General features: G+C 30.0%; 1 protein-coding gene across 1 annotated transcript; it reads left to right on the top strand.

Annotated features, from left to right (window-relative positions):
* The first annotated feature begins 1,095 nt into the window (after positions 1-1,095).
* Positions 1,096-4,409, top strand: LOC149375462 (uncharacterized). Its single transcript, XM_089589135.1, has 3 exons — positions 1,096-1,362; positions 1,453-1,509; positions 4,233-4,409. Exons 1-3 carry the CDS (start codon positions 1,171-1,173, stop codon positions 4,407-4,409), a joined length of 426 nt encoding a protein of 141 aa, XP_089445261.1. The 5' UTR covers positions 1,096-1,170.
* The last annotated feature ends 12,445 nt before the right edge of the window (positions 4,410-16,854 follow it).

Genomic DNA, 16,854 nt, shown 5'->3' with positions numbered 1-16,854 from the left:
TGTGAACTATTTTCTTTTCTTAGTATACAGCCAGAATAGTTGAATTTTTCGCATGTAGTTTCTTACCTAAGGTTTTAGAAATACTTTTAGTCTTAGAAATAGTTTTAGAAAGTTTTAAAAAGTGACTTGATAAGCTTAATCGTTTAGCTGGAAGAAAGTTATATTTCCTGCTCTATTGTAAAAAAAATTTGCTAGCTCCAAGACTTTGCTAGCTTAAAGTCTTTAAAGATTGTGTACCACAGCGAGACAGTTGTATTGGAATAAAGACTTGAGTTTTGTAGATTCTTCTTTTTTTCTTTTGTCTTATGTAAACACATTATTTTCTTACCAGGATACATCATGGGAATAATGCAACAAAGTTACTAATTCTCTCTCATTTGTAAAAATCTGCATTGTTTAAGTCCTAGTATTTATGAAGAACAAAGGATTCTACTACAAAGAGATAACCTAAAGCAATCGAAGAAATTCCTCACCAAGCTTCACTCGACTAAGTATGGCTTCACATCTTTTTCCTTCCTTTTTTTTCACGTATTATAAAAACACCTTGACATCGTTTTCTTTTTCAAAGAAGACAGACTTCCTTCTCGTCTCTTGCAATTTTATCTTTAAAGAATTGTGACAATGTACGTCCATCGAAAATGTTTCTCTACAAAATACGACATTTCTCGTTGTCAAAGTAGTGTCAAGAAATTTTGTACATAAATTTGATAGCAATGAACATCCGTTATTACTACACTGAGGTGGCTTTTTGTAAAGTTGACGATTTGAACGAGTTATATTTCCTTTGTTTTCAACACTCACCCGCACCTGAGATATTCCATGGTAACTCTTTTTATACAGATCTTCCAACAGTGATTATTGAAGGTATAAAATCAAGTAATGTCAGATACGCACAGTTTCATCAAACATTAAAGTTCAAGACAATAGTTTACTAGACATTTTTCTAGAACAAAGACCGTACCTAAGCGCACACTAGCATGTATCATTAACAAAGTTAGCCACGAAAATATTGAGTACGTGATATAACAGGTATTAATTATAAACGATAGTGATATCACGAACGTGACACATACAGTAGCAACATTAGGAGCCACATCGTTGTTTATCAGTCGCTTGAAAGACTTTCCTCAACCAGCAGCAACGTATTTGTATCATAATATTTGAAGAAAAATGTCCGATAATGAGGAAAATGAGAAGATGGATTTTATTATGCGGAATGATGAAGAGTCTCAGAAGTTTGGCGTCTCTTTCTGTGGCCGTGAGGTTCATCCAATAACCTGTACCAGCAACGCCACTGAAGAGACGAGGCAATTGGACCTGAAACGCAGCAAAGATCATCGCCTTTTACCTGATAGCAAAAAGGTATGGGGATTTTAAAATTGCATTTCCATACTTAATTTTTTCTAAGATTCTTTCTCAAAACTGAGCAAAATTGTGGTTTTATAAAAAAAGGTCCTCCAGAAGGAGTTTGGTCGCGCTAAATATGACAAAAACACAATTAAGGTCATGGTAAGTATCAAAAAAATTTTCTTTGTTCTTCTCTTTATTTATTTTTCAAACGTTTTATGTTTTGCAAGGGTTGTCCTCGAATTAAGGAAAAAAGTCTATTAAGATTTTTGTATAATCCGGGAGTAGAGAAAATGTTTAACTTTTGCAATTCTTGTAACTAAGTGTAATTAAAATGTATGCAGTAAATCTCTTGAATAAGCTATAAAGCAGTTAGATAAAGCCACGAAAAATGATAAATAAGAAATTTTTTACTACAGCAAGAGTAATTAAAAAAATTTTGTACTATAATTATGACACATAAAAATTTTTTTTTGGGGCATAAATACACCAGCTTCTTTTCGTATTTAACAAGTAGTAAAAATTGACTAAATTATATGCTGAATTTTATTTATAATTCTATGTTTTCATCACAGTGTCAAAATAGCTCAAAATAATTTGATCTTTATTTGATTATCTTTTGATTGCTGCTAGTCAGACAATAGAAAACCTATTTTTCGCGCAGTTATAGAGCAAAAAAGTTCGAAAATTGCTATTCAAAGTTTTAATTTTGCAAAATTATTAATTTTAAGATTTTACAATTAAAAATTCTTTAAAATTAATAATTAAATACCTTTGGTATGAATTTTTTTCTCCTACAGAAAGGCTGAAACAAATCTAAGAACGAAAAGTCATGAAGAACGCTAAGAATTTTAATGTGGTGGAAAAAGCAATTTTTTCTTTCTAATTTCAACCCCATTTTTGAGAAGATTCAATTTTGCAACATAAATAAATTGTAGATATTTTCAAATACATAGTTCATTTTACTGGTATGCAACACATTGCACTTAATGGAGTAAATTTTTATACGAATTGAAAAATATGTAACTGCTATAACGTGTTTTTAATGTTAACTATTAAGAGTTTGTGATAATAATGGTTTATCTCCAACTGTCTTCCAACCTGAAACAATTTGTTTCATTTCTGTAGAATAATTCTTGTTATTGATTTGAGTTAGTATTTGTTACGTTCATTAACGATTACTATAAAAAAAAATATATATACATATATATATATATATATATAAAAATACCTGAAAACTTCGACGTACTATGCATTTGGTCGTCTGCTTGCTAAATACAAAACTCATATCGTTACACAAAACCATATTATGATCATTCACTACATTTTTTTAAAAAGATTTTTCATTTAATTATATACATTTAAAACCAATACATCTGAAATTTCGTCATATTATGTGAAATACATGTACAAATAACAAACGATATTCTACATTTTTCGTTTTTTTGATTTGGGAAAATCATCACTGTTGCTTTCACTAATATGATTCTCGTCTGTGTACAGAAAATTTTTGAAATTATTTTTCATAATGTTACTATTAACGACTTTAACTGTCTTATGCTCTATTTTCTGGGTTTTAAGATACCGTTTTTTTTTTAAGTACGGAGTAAGTTACGGAGTACTATTAAAAGTCAGTCCTTTTGTTCAAGTAATACTTTTTTTTCGCTGGTGCTTTGTAGATTGGTCGTGCCGTGCATGCAAGACAAAGTATTTTTAATGAATTTAGCCATATGTTTATACTTGCATGATTTTTCTAGCTACGATATTTAAACGATAATCCTTGATTACTATTTTTATGCAACTGCACTTTTTTCCTCATCGTTTCTTATATTTACAAGAAATATGTTTCACAAAAAAGCGGATGCAAACTGGTAACTGAAGAAAAAGCTGATTAAAAAGATACACCGTAAGAGACAGCACCTTAAATAAAGGTTTTTTTACAGGAACGTGGTCCAAAGTAATTGGTAGGAAACCTTAAATTTTCGTACGTGGAAAAAAAAATCTAATTTTTTTTATGCATTAACGACTAAATGCATGCAACCTTTTGTTCGAAAAACAGTACAATAAGTCAAAGTATTTAAGTATAACAGTTGGTTTTATGCTGTTAATTTATGTAAAAATTACTAACTGTGTAACTGTAAAAATGAGTTTTTAATTACTGTTGCTGGAATTATGTCGTTGAATTTTTTTTTTTCTTCATGTAAAAATATATCCTATAAAGTGAAATTGGTTTCCACACATTCAAATGTGAGTCGTCAAAATGATAATATTTTTTTTTTATTACAAATTTAGTTTTATAAAAGATTAAGGTCAAAATTAAAAAAAAAGTTTGTCTCAACATTGAAGCTTTTCGCTATCCTTAATAAAATTCATCTGAAAACTTTGATGCAGCAATACTATGAGGTTTAAGGCAAATAAATTGTAAAATAATAAATTGTTTTTTGAAATCATTTTTAATGTTACATAAAAATTATTGAGCATGGCTTACGATTTCTTAAAAAAATACGGAATTCTTAACTTTGAAGTAATGATATGCAAGAATGAAAAGATAAATATAATTTTAATATATAATTTTGAATAGCGTCTTTCGCTATCACTTTGTAAAAAATAGGTGTTAGACAACCTTAGCACCACTTTTTGGTAGATTATCGAAAAAAAACAAATTATCTTCTGATACTTCTGCAATACAATGCTCCTAAAGAAAGTTACAAGCAAAATTAGACAAAATAATCTATCAGTTTTAACTGTCTTTTCAATAACAAACAAAGCCGGTGCGTTTATGCCCCAACACTATTTTTATATATAATCTGATCATAACAAAAAGCTATTCCAACAAATTTCGTCGTAGTTAACCTGTTAATTAGAACAATGATGTCATCTTTCAGGTCAGAGGGAAATCGATATTAGTTCAGGCTACCAGGAAAAATCAACTAAGCGAAGCCTCTATGACGTTTGACATTCCAGATCAGTGTGATTTGGAAAGAATTAAGGCAGGATTTCACTCCGATGACGTCTTGTATATTCGTTTTCCTTCAAGGAATGAGCCAGATGTTAAAGTATAGACAATTAAGAACTTTAAAATTTTAAATAATTTATTTTCTAATCGAAAAAAAAGAATATGCAGAAAATAAAAGAATATAACGATGTCATTTTTTTATTTAATGTTCCTTGGTCGAAAAGTATAAATAACATTTTTAGCAATTTTTGTAGTTCCAAGCTCATCAATAGAAAAAAAAAAAAAAAAAAGAAAAGAAAAAAAAAAATACAATTAATAAAAAGAAATCGTTGTTAGCTGTCCATGAGTTTATATAAGTTGATAAAAAATTCGTAAAAAAATATAAAGAAAATACGGATACCATTACTCTACCTTGCTTCGAGAGCTAATATAATTTTTGGAATTCAATGATCGAAACAAGGTGCTGCGATTAAAAAGATGCTAAGTCAATTGTCATAAATAAAAGTCTTATTTATATCTAAATTTTTTTTATCGTTTTATTATTAAAGCATATCCTCATACATTTCTAGCATGAAAAACATGTTATTTCTAAATTTACACTAAGTATCACAATTATTTTATTTGCAATCAACATCAAAGTATATTTAATCAATGTACACCAATAAGAAAATTTCTGGGTTCTCAGCTTTTCCTTTTTAATTAAATAAAGTCGTAAGGTCGTTTTTTTTCATTTGCAATGTTTTTACCAAATTAGTCACATTTTGAAATATTACAAAATTCTCAAAGTAATGACACACTGATTTTTTTGCGATAAATGGTACCTGCGTTAGATTAATGGCTTATTCACGCAGTTTGTATTTTTCACCATCACAGCCAATGCTTTCTTATGGGGTATGAGGCCACGTAGGGCATATTTGCGCATTTCTGTATTGAGAGTAAACTAAAAAGTTTTTTCCATTATTTTATAATTTATTGCTTTGCTTGGATTTCCTGATTATCTTGATTTTCTTGCATGGTTTTCTTACTAAATGTAATACTAAGTGCGTGTGATACTTTTCGAATAAAAATATTATTAAGCTCATGATAAATGCACTTATTTAAAAAACAAGCAACATGCTTCTGACGAAGAACCGTACACCAGAGGTTCTAACGAAGAATCGTACAGCTGGAGGTTTCCAACAAAGAATCGTACAAGCTACTACTTCCCAACCAAGAAACATACACACTACTACTTTTAGACGAAAAATCGTACACTCAACTACTTTCCGACGAAAACTCGTGCGCTCAACTACTTTCTGACGAAGAATCGTACACTTAACTAATTTCCAACGAATAATCGTATAACTCGACTACTTTCCGACGAAGAATTATACACTTAATAACTTTCCATAGAAAAATCATACACTTAATTATTTTCCGACGAAGAATGGTACACTCAACTACTTCTAGATGAAGAATCGTGCACTTGACTACTTCCCTACGAATAATCGTTTACTCAACTTCTTTCCAACGAAGAATCATACACTCAACTACTTTCAGACAAAAATCGTACACTCGATTATTCTTTGACGAAGAATAGCACATGCCTTTACTATTATTCATTAGGCACGACTAATACTCAGGAGTGCCTTAAAGTTTTTCCAGAGCAAAAAGTGTCAGTACCCTCGAAACTTATTGTTTCTGTATAAAAAATATTTTGGTAAAAAAAAATTGGGATCGTGGACCTCGGCGTCATGAGTGTATATATCTACTGGGACTGATACTTGAACATGCTAATTGTAGATTAGATTCTAACTATCATTTACACAACAAAGACCATTCATAATACTGTTTTCATACCTTAAGCGTTTTAAAGTTTTACTGTGACTTCGGTACAAAAGATATTTATCATCGACGCGCTTCTAAACACAGGGATTACAACGTTTTTCACAGGTTACAGTGATTGTCCTACTTTAGTGAACATTGATGGGCATACTTTGTTTTTCTAATTAAATGCACAGCAAACACTTAACACCTCCCGTGGTGGACGCATTAACAGAATACAGAATATCAACCTTTGTCGTGGTGCCATTATATTAGTATGTGCCGTTGTCTTTACTTGCCTTCTTCTCCAATAGTTTAAATTATTGTGCATCATTTTCTCTTATGCTGGAAAAAAAACGTGATAAATATTTTGGTAACCTACAAACCTTTACCCTACGAACAAAACTGAGTTTTTCATGAAAAGTTATTATTGTAGCGAGCCAAGAATAACTGTCAAGTAAAAAATGTAGTCTATACGTATACATATACTTACACGTATTGTAATGAAGTACAGGGAAAGAATGACACTTTTGGTATCAAAAAATGTAATACATTTTTTTAATGCACATTTTGAAAACCTTTTTTTTTCATTCCCCATATTTTACATCACAAGAAAAATACTTTCAGCAATCGATTAAGTTGATTTAATATATACTTTTTCAACCGTTTTCATTCAATCAAATTTTAAATTTTTAAAAAAATATTTTTATACATTTCAAACTTTTTTCGTCATACTTTTACTTTAAAAGATCGTGCAGAGCTTCTTGAGAATAAAACAAAGTGCTAAACACGGGCTCCAATTCATTTTGTTCAGTGTCAGAAAAATGTGAGTACTCGAAATTTGAAGTTAGAGCGTGAATTTTATAAATTTATTTATTTTTAAGCTTTTTTCCTACTGATAAGTTGGACCACATCTTACATGTTAAGGTTCTAGGAATTTAATTCAATCTTACTCTAAGAGCTTTATTTATATGTTTGAAAGAGTTGTTACGAGCTTTTGTGGAAAATTTTTTATAGTAATATAGAAGCAATATTGCTATTTTTAATGCACGTATCTTTTGACCTGAGACATCTTTTCTAGACATCTAGCTTAAGTTTTGTTTTATTGCCCGAAAAGATGTCTCAGGTTAAAAGTTACGTGCATTAAAAATAGCAATATTGCTTCTAAAAACCTATATTAATTGGGACGATTTTCCGGTATTTTTAGCTCTAGAATTACGTAACTTCAGTTATGACGTATTAAAATGCCATCTAAAATGACCTTTTGAAGTAAAATTATGATTACAAGAGTGATAAAATTAGTAGAATTTGTCTTACAGTTTCACTTTAAAAATTCAAATAAAGCTTTAAAAAAGGGGCAGTGACACCTACATTGCTTGTTATAAATTCACGTAACACTTGACCTGAACCATCTTTTCGGACATTTCAAAAAGGAAATCAAACCTCGTATCATGTACTTACTGTATTCTACAACTATGATGAATTTTCCACTAACTTTTGTTGCTAAATCCCTGATTGTACGAACATGTGGAAGCACTGAATTTAAAGTTTTTGTTTAAAATTTTCAAATTAATTTAGAAGTAACCGCCAAAAACAGCTCTGTAATAAAAAATTCTTGAAATTCACGCTTTAATCTCGAGCTTTAAAATAATGCTCTCAACGTTTAATGCCTTAAATTTTTCGGGACACTAAGCAAAAAAAAATGAAAGTCCTTTTCCACTACTTTATTGTCTATTCTTAATAAATCCTGTACGATCTTTCGATGTAAAGGTATGATGGAAAAAGTGTATTGAAGTTTTTTTTTTTAATTTCTTGTTTAGTTTACAAAAAAAATAAAAAAGTTTAGTTTTCTACTTTGATAGCGTACTTTAAAATTTTTTTTTCCCAATTTGCAGATAAGAAAAGTGTTGTTATTTGCCTGTATTTCATCATATTCTGAATCGTATTTATTATCTTATATACATACTTACATACATTTTTTTTGTAAACAGCTCTACAAGTTGGCGTTGAACAACTTTCATCAGAACCACAGACAGCAACATCAAAATTTATAAGGAGAAAAGTGAAAAGGAGACATTTTGTAAAAAATATTTCTAGAAAACGACAAAGGAACCAAAACACTTGGATTGATGCACAGTAAAAAAAGCACATACTGAAGGTGTAGCTGGAATCGGACGAAAAGGGCCAATAACGGCAAAGGAGATGCAATTATCTTGTAACTGTCGTCTTAAATGTAACGAAAAAATAACCGAACCTGATTGATTGAATGCATTTAATCAATATTGGAATTTATGTGATAAAACTAAACAAAGAATGTGCCTGAGTAACTGGATGTCTCTGAAGAGTAACTATTTGAGTGAAGAAAAGGCTGGAATAAAAAAGGCTATCGCAGCAAAGGTTTTTTATCAATATCAGTTACCATCTTTTACGGGAATGGTTTCGGTTAGCCGTGAAATGTTTTTAAATACTATTAGTAAGTTAAATATTTTCTAACGTTTAACTGTAATCGTACCATTTGTAGATTTGTTAATTTTTAAGATATTAGAGTTGTACCAATTTAGAAAAATCGTCATACTTGATATCACTAATAGTATTATCATGAATTTTTAAGTTTTGCCTTAAATAATTATTTTGCAATTTTCAGACTTTCAATTTTCCTTAAAAATCAAGAATAAGTACACATGCAACAGAAATCTTTTACCTTGATATCTCAGAGAACGTTAAAATAGCATTTGGTGCATTTTTGGCCCATATCGTTAATTTGTAATTTCATTATGTTGTTTAAGTCCCTATACTGTGCTGTTAGCAATCTGTTAGATTGGCAGGTACAAACATTTTTAAAAAATATTCTACAAAATTCATTATTTTTACAGCTTATTTAAAACACTTTACAAACACAAATAATATTACTTCAATACATCCCTTTCTATCGCAGCATTTAAAAAAAATATCAATTATGAACTATTTTTTCATACCATTTTAAATGCATTGTTTTGGGGGTAGCTTTCGTAGTGTTTTTTACGAATGCTTTTGTTTATCGATAAAATACAATACACATTTTGTTGTAAATATCAAGATTTTAACAGTACAAGCCGCTTTAAAAAAAAAGTCGAATGCTGATGCGACAGGGGTTATTGAAGATGATCAGAGAGGAAAACATGAGAACCGACCATTCACGTATTCAAAGGAAATGCTGAATTATGCACAAGAGCACATTAAAAGTTTTAATGCTGTTGACTCTCATTATTGTAGAGCTAACAATCAAAGGCAATACCTAGAACAAGGTCTTTCTCTATCCAAAATGTATCGTATGTATGCAAAGGATGTTGGAGACAAAGTTGGTTCGGATAATCTCGTGAGTAAGCAAAAATATGAGGAAATTTTCAGCACTCACTTTAACTACGGATTTATCAAACCAAAAAAAGATTTGTAAGTTACTATTTCAATTATCGAACTGTGTATGCATTGTATATTATATTACTATCAGACTTCGTTCATCCGGTCATTAAGTGGTACGTTAAAATATCTGTATTTTGTTTACGTTAAAAATTAATATTTGGTAAGTTTTCTATATTTGCTAGTATAACCGTTGTGAGCTGAGGATAATCAATTTTTCGGGTCGTGATTAATTTCATACAACAAAATTTCTGGAGTATTGCTACTAATTAAATGCCTGTGCTCTAAGGCATTTTTGAATTGTCCTTAGGAGAGTAATATTCTGCATAGTATATTCTTAAACCACGTTATTTGAAGAAACTGTACAGAAAAGAATATAGCGTTTTAGACATTATTTTTTCATTTGCGGGTTTCTCTAAAATAATAAAAATGTCACCATCTTGCGGTAGTAACAAATTGGATACATTGATTTATTTTAAATTCTGCTACTTTATAAAAATAAGACTGGGGGGCTGTAACCCCTAGACGTTTACCGTAAATACCCTTAATATTTGATACGAATTTATATTTATGATTTAAGACAAAAAATCAAACAATAAGCTCTTATGATACTAAATTTTTTTTTTTTTTTCAATTTACAAAATAAAACATTTGATTCCTTTTATAAAACGTGGAACGAACAAAACTGTTAGATTCACTAAGTAATCTGTATTACATTTACATTATTGTTATAGCTATATTGTCTAAAATTGATAATTGGGAAATTTTTTTTTCGAGTATCTAACAATCGCTGTCGTAGAATTAGAACATACTCGGTAAAGTTACTTTAATCTCATTATCGGTCGATCTTTAATCCCTTATTGATCGGTTGTATATTTTAAAAAGACTGTACATGTACCGTAGTTTGTTTTAGAGAAATTTTGTTTTTTTCGATAATGTAGACCCTTACTTTACAAATAATTACAATACATTTACGATTGATAAATTCCTCACACTAAAATATTTCTGTATCCACTTATAATCTTACGTGAAAATAGCTAAGCAATAATTAAATACAATTCAATCAATGTTGAGTAGTTTCTGAGACCGAAATTGAGACTGATTGTGAGACGTTAACTCAATCTTTTTCTTACGACGTAAAAATTAATAAAATTGATCGGGAAATAATTGTCTAATATATACAAAGTATACATTCCGTTTATGGTTAGGCTACATCTCTGAAGTCAACGTGTCTATCAAACTAGCGTAGCCAAGTCATAGGGCCGTAATAAAACTTACACTATGTTACTTTTGGTAATTATTAGCTGTTTCTTGCCAAAGAATTTTGTTTGCCATATTTATTTCAACTTGTGTCTAGTATTAATACAGATTTTTCATACTTGTGTCATTCAACTCCACTAAATAGTAATTTGAGGGTTATTTGATCTTCATTTAAATTATGGTGAGAGTTTCAATTATACACTTTCTGAAACAAATTACAAAAGATTAGTTTTCAATTCGTCATAAAAGTGTCATCACCACTAGGGCTATTTTTCGGCTCAAAAGACCCTAAGATAGCCTTGGTAGAATGGCACTTATGTGCTGAACACTGTTTTTCCTACCGAGGGTGCAGTGAACAGCCAAATGTCACGAAAATCACCTCGAGGTCGGAAAAAAATTTATGGTATTGATTAAAATTTTTCTTATTAAAAAGGCACACATTAATAACCTAGATGATTGTTAAAGTGCGAAAAAAGACGTATTATACCCGTTACAGTAACTTTATCAACAATCTTTCTACCTTACATTAAAAATCTAATATTTTCGGCTTGAGAAAAAAATTCCGCCAGTGAATAAATCATTCTACTGAATCATGCGGATAGCAAGTACTCAAAACAATTACAGAAAGAAACGATGTATTTACATATTTTTAAATACGATCACAATATTCATTAAAAACACTCCATTTTGTCTTTTACCTTATTACGATAATTATTGTTGTAATTCTTGAAAATACAATATATTAGTTAATACAATAATCGAAGAAATAAAAAACAATTGTAACTGAATTCGCCAAAAGAAGGAGGAAACACTTGAAACGCAATTGTTGCATGGAATTTCACTTAAAAGTAGAACTATATTTACTATTATTTTCTCTGACACGGTGTGCTGAATAATAACACTGTGAATAAAGTCTCTTAGTATTATAATCATGTACGATTGGCCAATGAATATTTGTATTAAAAAACTTTGAATACTATGATCTACTGCATTGTTTCAGATGCGCTGAGTGCGAATCCTTTAATTTGCTATCACAAGAAGAGCAGGTCAGAAAAAAACCGTCCTTTGACTTTCACATGCGCAATAAATCAGAAGCTCGCAGACTAATAGAGTCTGAAAAACAAAGGTCTTTAAGTAATTCAACTGTTTGTTGCGCTAACTTTGATCTGCAAAAAGTTGTATCGACATCACGCTCAGATATCTCAGTTATGTACTATTATTCAAAACTGAATGTATATAATTTTACTGTTTTTGATCTGGGTACCAAAATCGGACGGTGCTATTTATGGAATGAAACGGTTGCTGGGTGTGGATCAAATGAAATAGCATCAAATGTATTGCAATTTGTAAAAGGAAAGGTCGCAACTGGAACTAAAGAATTTTCGTTTTTCACTGATAATTGCGGAGGCCAAAATAGGATTCAGAACATGTTTTCAATGTACGTTAAGGCTACTAACGATTATAACATAGCAATAACTCACAGGTAAAAATTTATTTCGTAAACTCCGTATAACAAATGAATTTGGTTTTTCTGAATCCTGAATGGAATCTTGTGAGTGCGTTAAAAACCTGTCTCCATTTCTTATTACTCATCAAAAATATATAAATATATATAAACAAATGTATAGGACAAATGTATTCTAAACAACTATTTTCTAGCATCTTTTCGAAAGTTATTCTGTTTATCAAGATGTATTTATCAAGAATTCTACGAAAAATCTGCCATTTTCGGTATCAAAAAATAAGGTACAATTTTTTAATAAGCATGCCTTTGGAAATACGTTTTTTTTATCTCAGGTATTTTTTAGAACAAAAAATTTTCTGAACAAGCGATCCAAGTCTCAGCACATACTATTTTTTCACTTTTTTCGTTATTTGATACTCAATTATTGTTTGAATTTCACGATTTTTTTGACTTTTTAAATCATAATTCTGTCCCCAAAGGTCGGAGAGAGTTCCTTAAAGAAGGAAAATAAAGAGTTTGAAAAAAGCTTTGATTTTCACTCTTGAAAAGTCGTAAATAGTGACCAACATCAATAGTAATTAACACTTAAAGCTCGATAGGAGAAAAACAATTTTACCAATTTTATTGAATATATCATTTTGTAAACTCATTTTGTTTGTAACTTCTGACGCTAATCATATTTCTCAATAATTAAAAAAAAAAAAATCAAAGCTTATCTTGAAAGCTTTATTTTATTTTTTTTGGAAGACTTAGTTTTTCGATTTTTTACTTTAATTGCTCACAGCTGTGGTAGTGTGTTAAAATAATTTTCACGTTTCTGATCGTAACTCCGCTCCAGAAGGTCGTACAGTCTTTTAAAAAATTAAAATCAAGCTTGTAAGATAAGCTCTGAATTTATTTTTGAATCATTGAGAAATGTGATTAGCGTTAAAAGTTACAAATAGAATAAGCTTACAAAATGACAAATTGAATAAAATTCGTAAAATTGTTTTTCTCCTATCGAGCTTTGAGTGTCAATAACTATTGATGTTCGTCACTGTTAACGACTTTTCAAGAGTGAAAATTAATGCTTTTTTGAAGCTTTTTATTTTCCTTTTTCAAGCAATTTTCTCCGACCTTTCGGGACAGAGTTATATGATTTAAGAAGTCAAAAAATTTGTGAAATTCAAATAACAATTGAGTATGGAAAAATAAAAAAAAGTGAAAAAATAGTATGTGCCGGGACCTGGATCGCTTGTTTGGAGTATTTTTTGTTCTGAGAAATACCTGGGACAAAAAAACGTATTTCCAGAGGCCTACTTACTTAAAATTTTACTTAATTTTTTGATACCGAAAATAGAAGATTTTTTGTAAAATTTCTCGTATACTGGTTATGTATATAGATTGTGTTTAAATTAACAAAAAATAATCATTTGTGCGCCGCGGGAGTCATTGTCTTCATCTTGATCCTGGTAATCATTTAGCCAACTGAGACACTCTTGTTTGTATCGTGGAAAGAGCTACACCATACATAGTAATGGAATTCAAATAGTCAAAATTGTCTTAAAACTTAACTGTACTCTTGTGGCCATAACTTTGCTAAACATGTAGTTACAATATTTTTTTCAAAACTACCTGATCGTGCTTTAAAAAAACTTAAATAAAAACACTCTTTGAGTTTAAATACTATTCAATGGTTGCTCAAATTACGGGCAATACAATTTTTGTATACAAAACCTCGCAATTGATGAAATTGTATTTTTTCAATCGTAATTTTAAAAAGTTTAAGACTGTTGACCTGAATATCATTTAAGACTTCACTGCAGCAGCTCTGTTGAAGCTCTTTAGATAATAGTAGATACAAATACTGCTACTATATTTTTAGCCCAACGGTGATGAAATACTTAAGTAGCACGATATTTCGAAAAAAATATTGTTTCACTTAATTTGTTGTAGAACAGCTCTAGATTAAGATATGTTTGGTTGTGACTACTTTAATACCGCTACAAAACTCATGTACAAAAATTTAATTTTCAATTATTTCAAACCATAAGTTAAGAGCTCTGGTTACTTTTCTTTTTTCCGCGGGCAGAAAAGTTTTGGCTCCTTACGCCCTCGGTAAGAAAAACAATATACGTGATTTGGAAAAAAATATGTAAATGACTACCCACGGCACACAGATTTTCGTGTCTTAGAGATGTGCTATACTCAAAAACTTTTTCATTTATTATTGCGTCTAAGGATTATAAATGTTTTTGGAGAATTCATATTAATAAAATAAATAAAAACTTATAAGTGCCCTGATCACATTTTAGAAAGCGTTCTCACAAAACGTTTTTTATTTACTAATTTTAAAGTGTGCAGTAACGTGTGGAATGATGTAATATTTTAGTGTATCGTACAAGATGACACATTCCTTACATTTAATTTATTGTATTTTTTTTTTATCTAACATAAGTATTAAAATTATTGCAGTATAAAAAGTACAATCAATGTATTATATTGATAATACAAGATCTATTTTGCAGTTAGCAAAAGTTAAATACGGTATTATTTTTTTTTTTTTTTTTTGACCAAGCAAGCTTTAAGTATCATCCATTTACCTATAATGATAAATAGCAGTCTTGTATTGTGCATGCATGAAATCTTTTTTTTTTCATTTTTGATTCGTTAAAGCGTTTAAAATTTGTTAATGAAAAATTCATTTTCTAACGCAGGTACTTGGAGGTTAGGCATACCCAAAATGAAAATGACTCGATTCATGCTCAAGTTGAGAAATATTGTGAATATAAAACCATATTTACTCAAAATGAGTGGGCATAACATATAGAAGAATGTAAAGTCCATGATCCCAAGTACGCATTAAATCAAGTCCAACAAAGTAGTATTTACTCGTTTGAGGACTTATCCGAAAAATTCATTTGGAAAAATGTAAAGATTTCTTGCCTTCGTGAAATTTCAGTTGCTCCAGGGACAACTTTAATTCAGGTGAAGTATGATTTATTTGATGCACCTAAGAAAGTCAACGTTTTTAAAACCAAAACACTTGTTGAAGACGTAAAAAATCACTGCTGAAAGGTTGCTTATAAAACAAAATTACCATTATCAGTAAAAAAAATGACTGATTTAAATTTAATGTTAAAAAAAAAATAGTCCCACCCATATGTATTTCAGACTTTGAAAAAATCCTTTTGAATGACAACACTAATCGTGGATAGTTTGTTGCAGGAAAATGTTATTTTCTTTTTATAAATTACATAATAATCTATTTTACATTATCTTATAAGTATTACGATCATTTGTTAAACGTTTTTTACTATATTTCAAGTAACCGAGTGGATGTAGGATGTCAATTGCCTTCCCTCCCTCAAACACCCCAATCAAAAACCAAATAATAATACATATGTTTTAATATAATATGGTATATGTCCTAAATTAGTTATACCAATGAAGGTATATCAACAAAAGTTTCCTATGTAATAACGTTATGAAGTACCAATCATATGTCGAATATCTTATACGATTCGAAAAATAAAACCTCACGTACTCAAACGTTATTTTGCGATGGATTGTATGGTAAACGTATTTGCCACTATTTTTAATTGATATTAAGTATATTCGATAAATATTATTAAAACCATTATTGTTTAAAAATGTTATGTATTTCGCTCTAAAATTTATTTTAAAAAAAAGTATTTTTGTAATTTAATGATTTAAGGTTTGAATGAAAATCAATAAAGAATAAAATTTTGTTCATACAAATATACTTCATGATTTATTATTCTTACAAAATGGTTTTGTATTTTATTATAAGGCACGAAGTAAAGAATGAAGCAAAAATTAATCTCACGCCAAATCAGTCTAACCAGAGGAGAACCGCTCCTCCAGGGCCTCCCTAAAAAAATTTAATAAACGTTATTTGTATTCACAATTGTTAAAAGTCTCTTAAAGTCTTTAAGACTTATTTAAAGCATCCTCAAGCATGAAACATCAAAAGTTTTCCGCCGATTATAATGTACGAGCAAATAGAGAAATGAGTCATTGTCTTTACAATCGCAAAAAAACCCGCCAGGCGTGAAAAACCACAAGTTTTCCGCTGATTTAGGTATACGAGAAACTAAGAAAATCGATAAAAAATTCATTTCTTTCCAAACATTGACTTTATTATTATGTAAAAGTTGTAGAAACTGAGCCTTATTATTTTGAAGCTGGCACAATTCAGTTTTTAAAAGAAATAAGTTTATCAATTTTTTCAATTACTTGTATACCCGAGTCGGCGGAAAACTCGTAGTTTTTTACGCCTGTCTTTTCTGCTCTTGAAAAAAACACTTCATACTTCTCAGTAAAAAATGAAGCCTAGTAATGTAACTTTATTAATTTTGTTATTATTATCAATCATCAGAACGTAGTTGAGTGTACGATTCTCCGTCGGAAAGTAGTTGAGTGTACGGTTCTTCGTCGGACAGTAGGTGAGTGTACGATTGGAAAGTAGTTGAGTGTACGGTTCTTCGTCGGACAGTAGGTGAGTGTACGATTGGAAAGTAGTTGAGTGTACGGTTCTTCGTCGGACAGTAGTTGAGTGTACAATTCTTCGTCAGAAAGTAGTCGAGTGTACGATTCTTCGTGGAAAAGTAGTTGGGTATACGAT

Source organism: Copidosoma floridanum, unplaced genomic scaffold (assembly GCF_036245765.1).
Source record: "Copidosoma floridanum isolate Cflo_tuat_1 unplaced genomic scaffold, Cflo_Japanese_pri ptg000007l, whole genome shotgun sequence".
Lineage (NCBI taxonomy): Eukaryota > Metazoa > Arthropoda > Insecta > Hymenoptera > Encyrtidae > Copidosoma > Copidosoma floridanum.
Note: the sequence above shows the minus strand (reverse complement) of the source record. Positions and strands in the feature narration are given on the sequence as shown.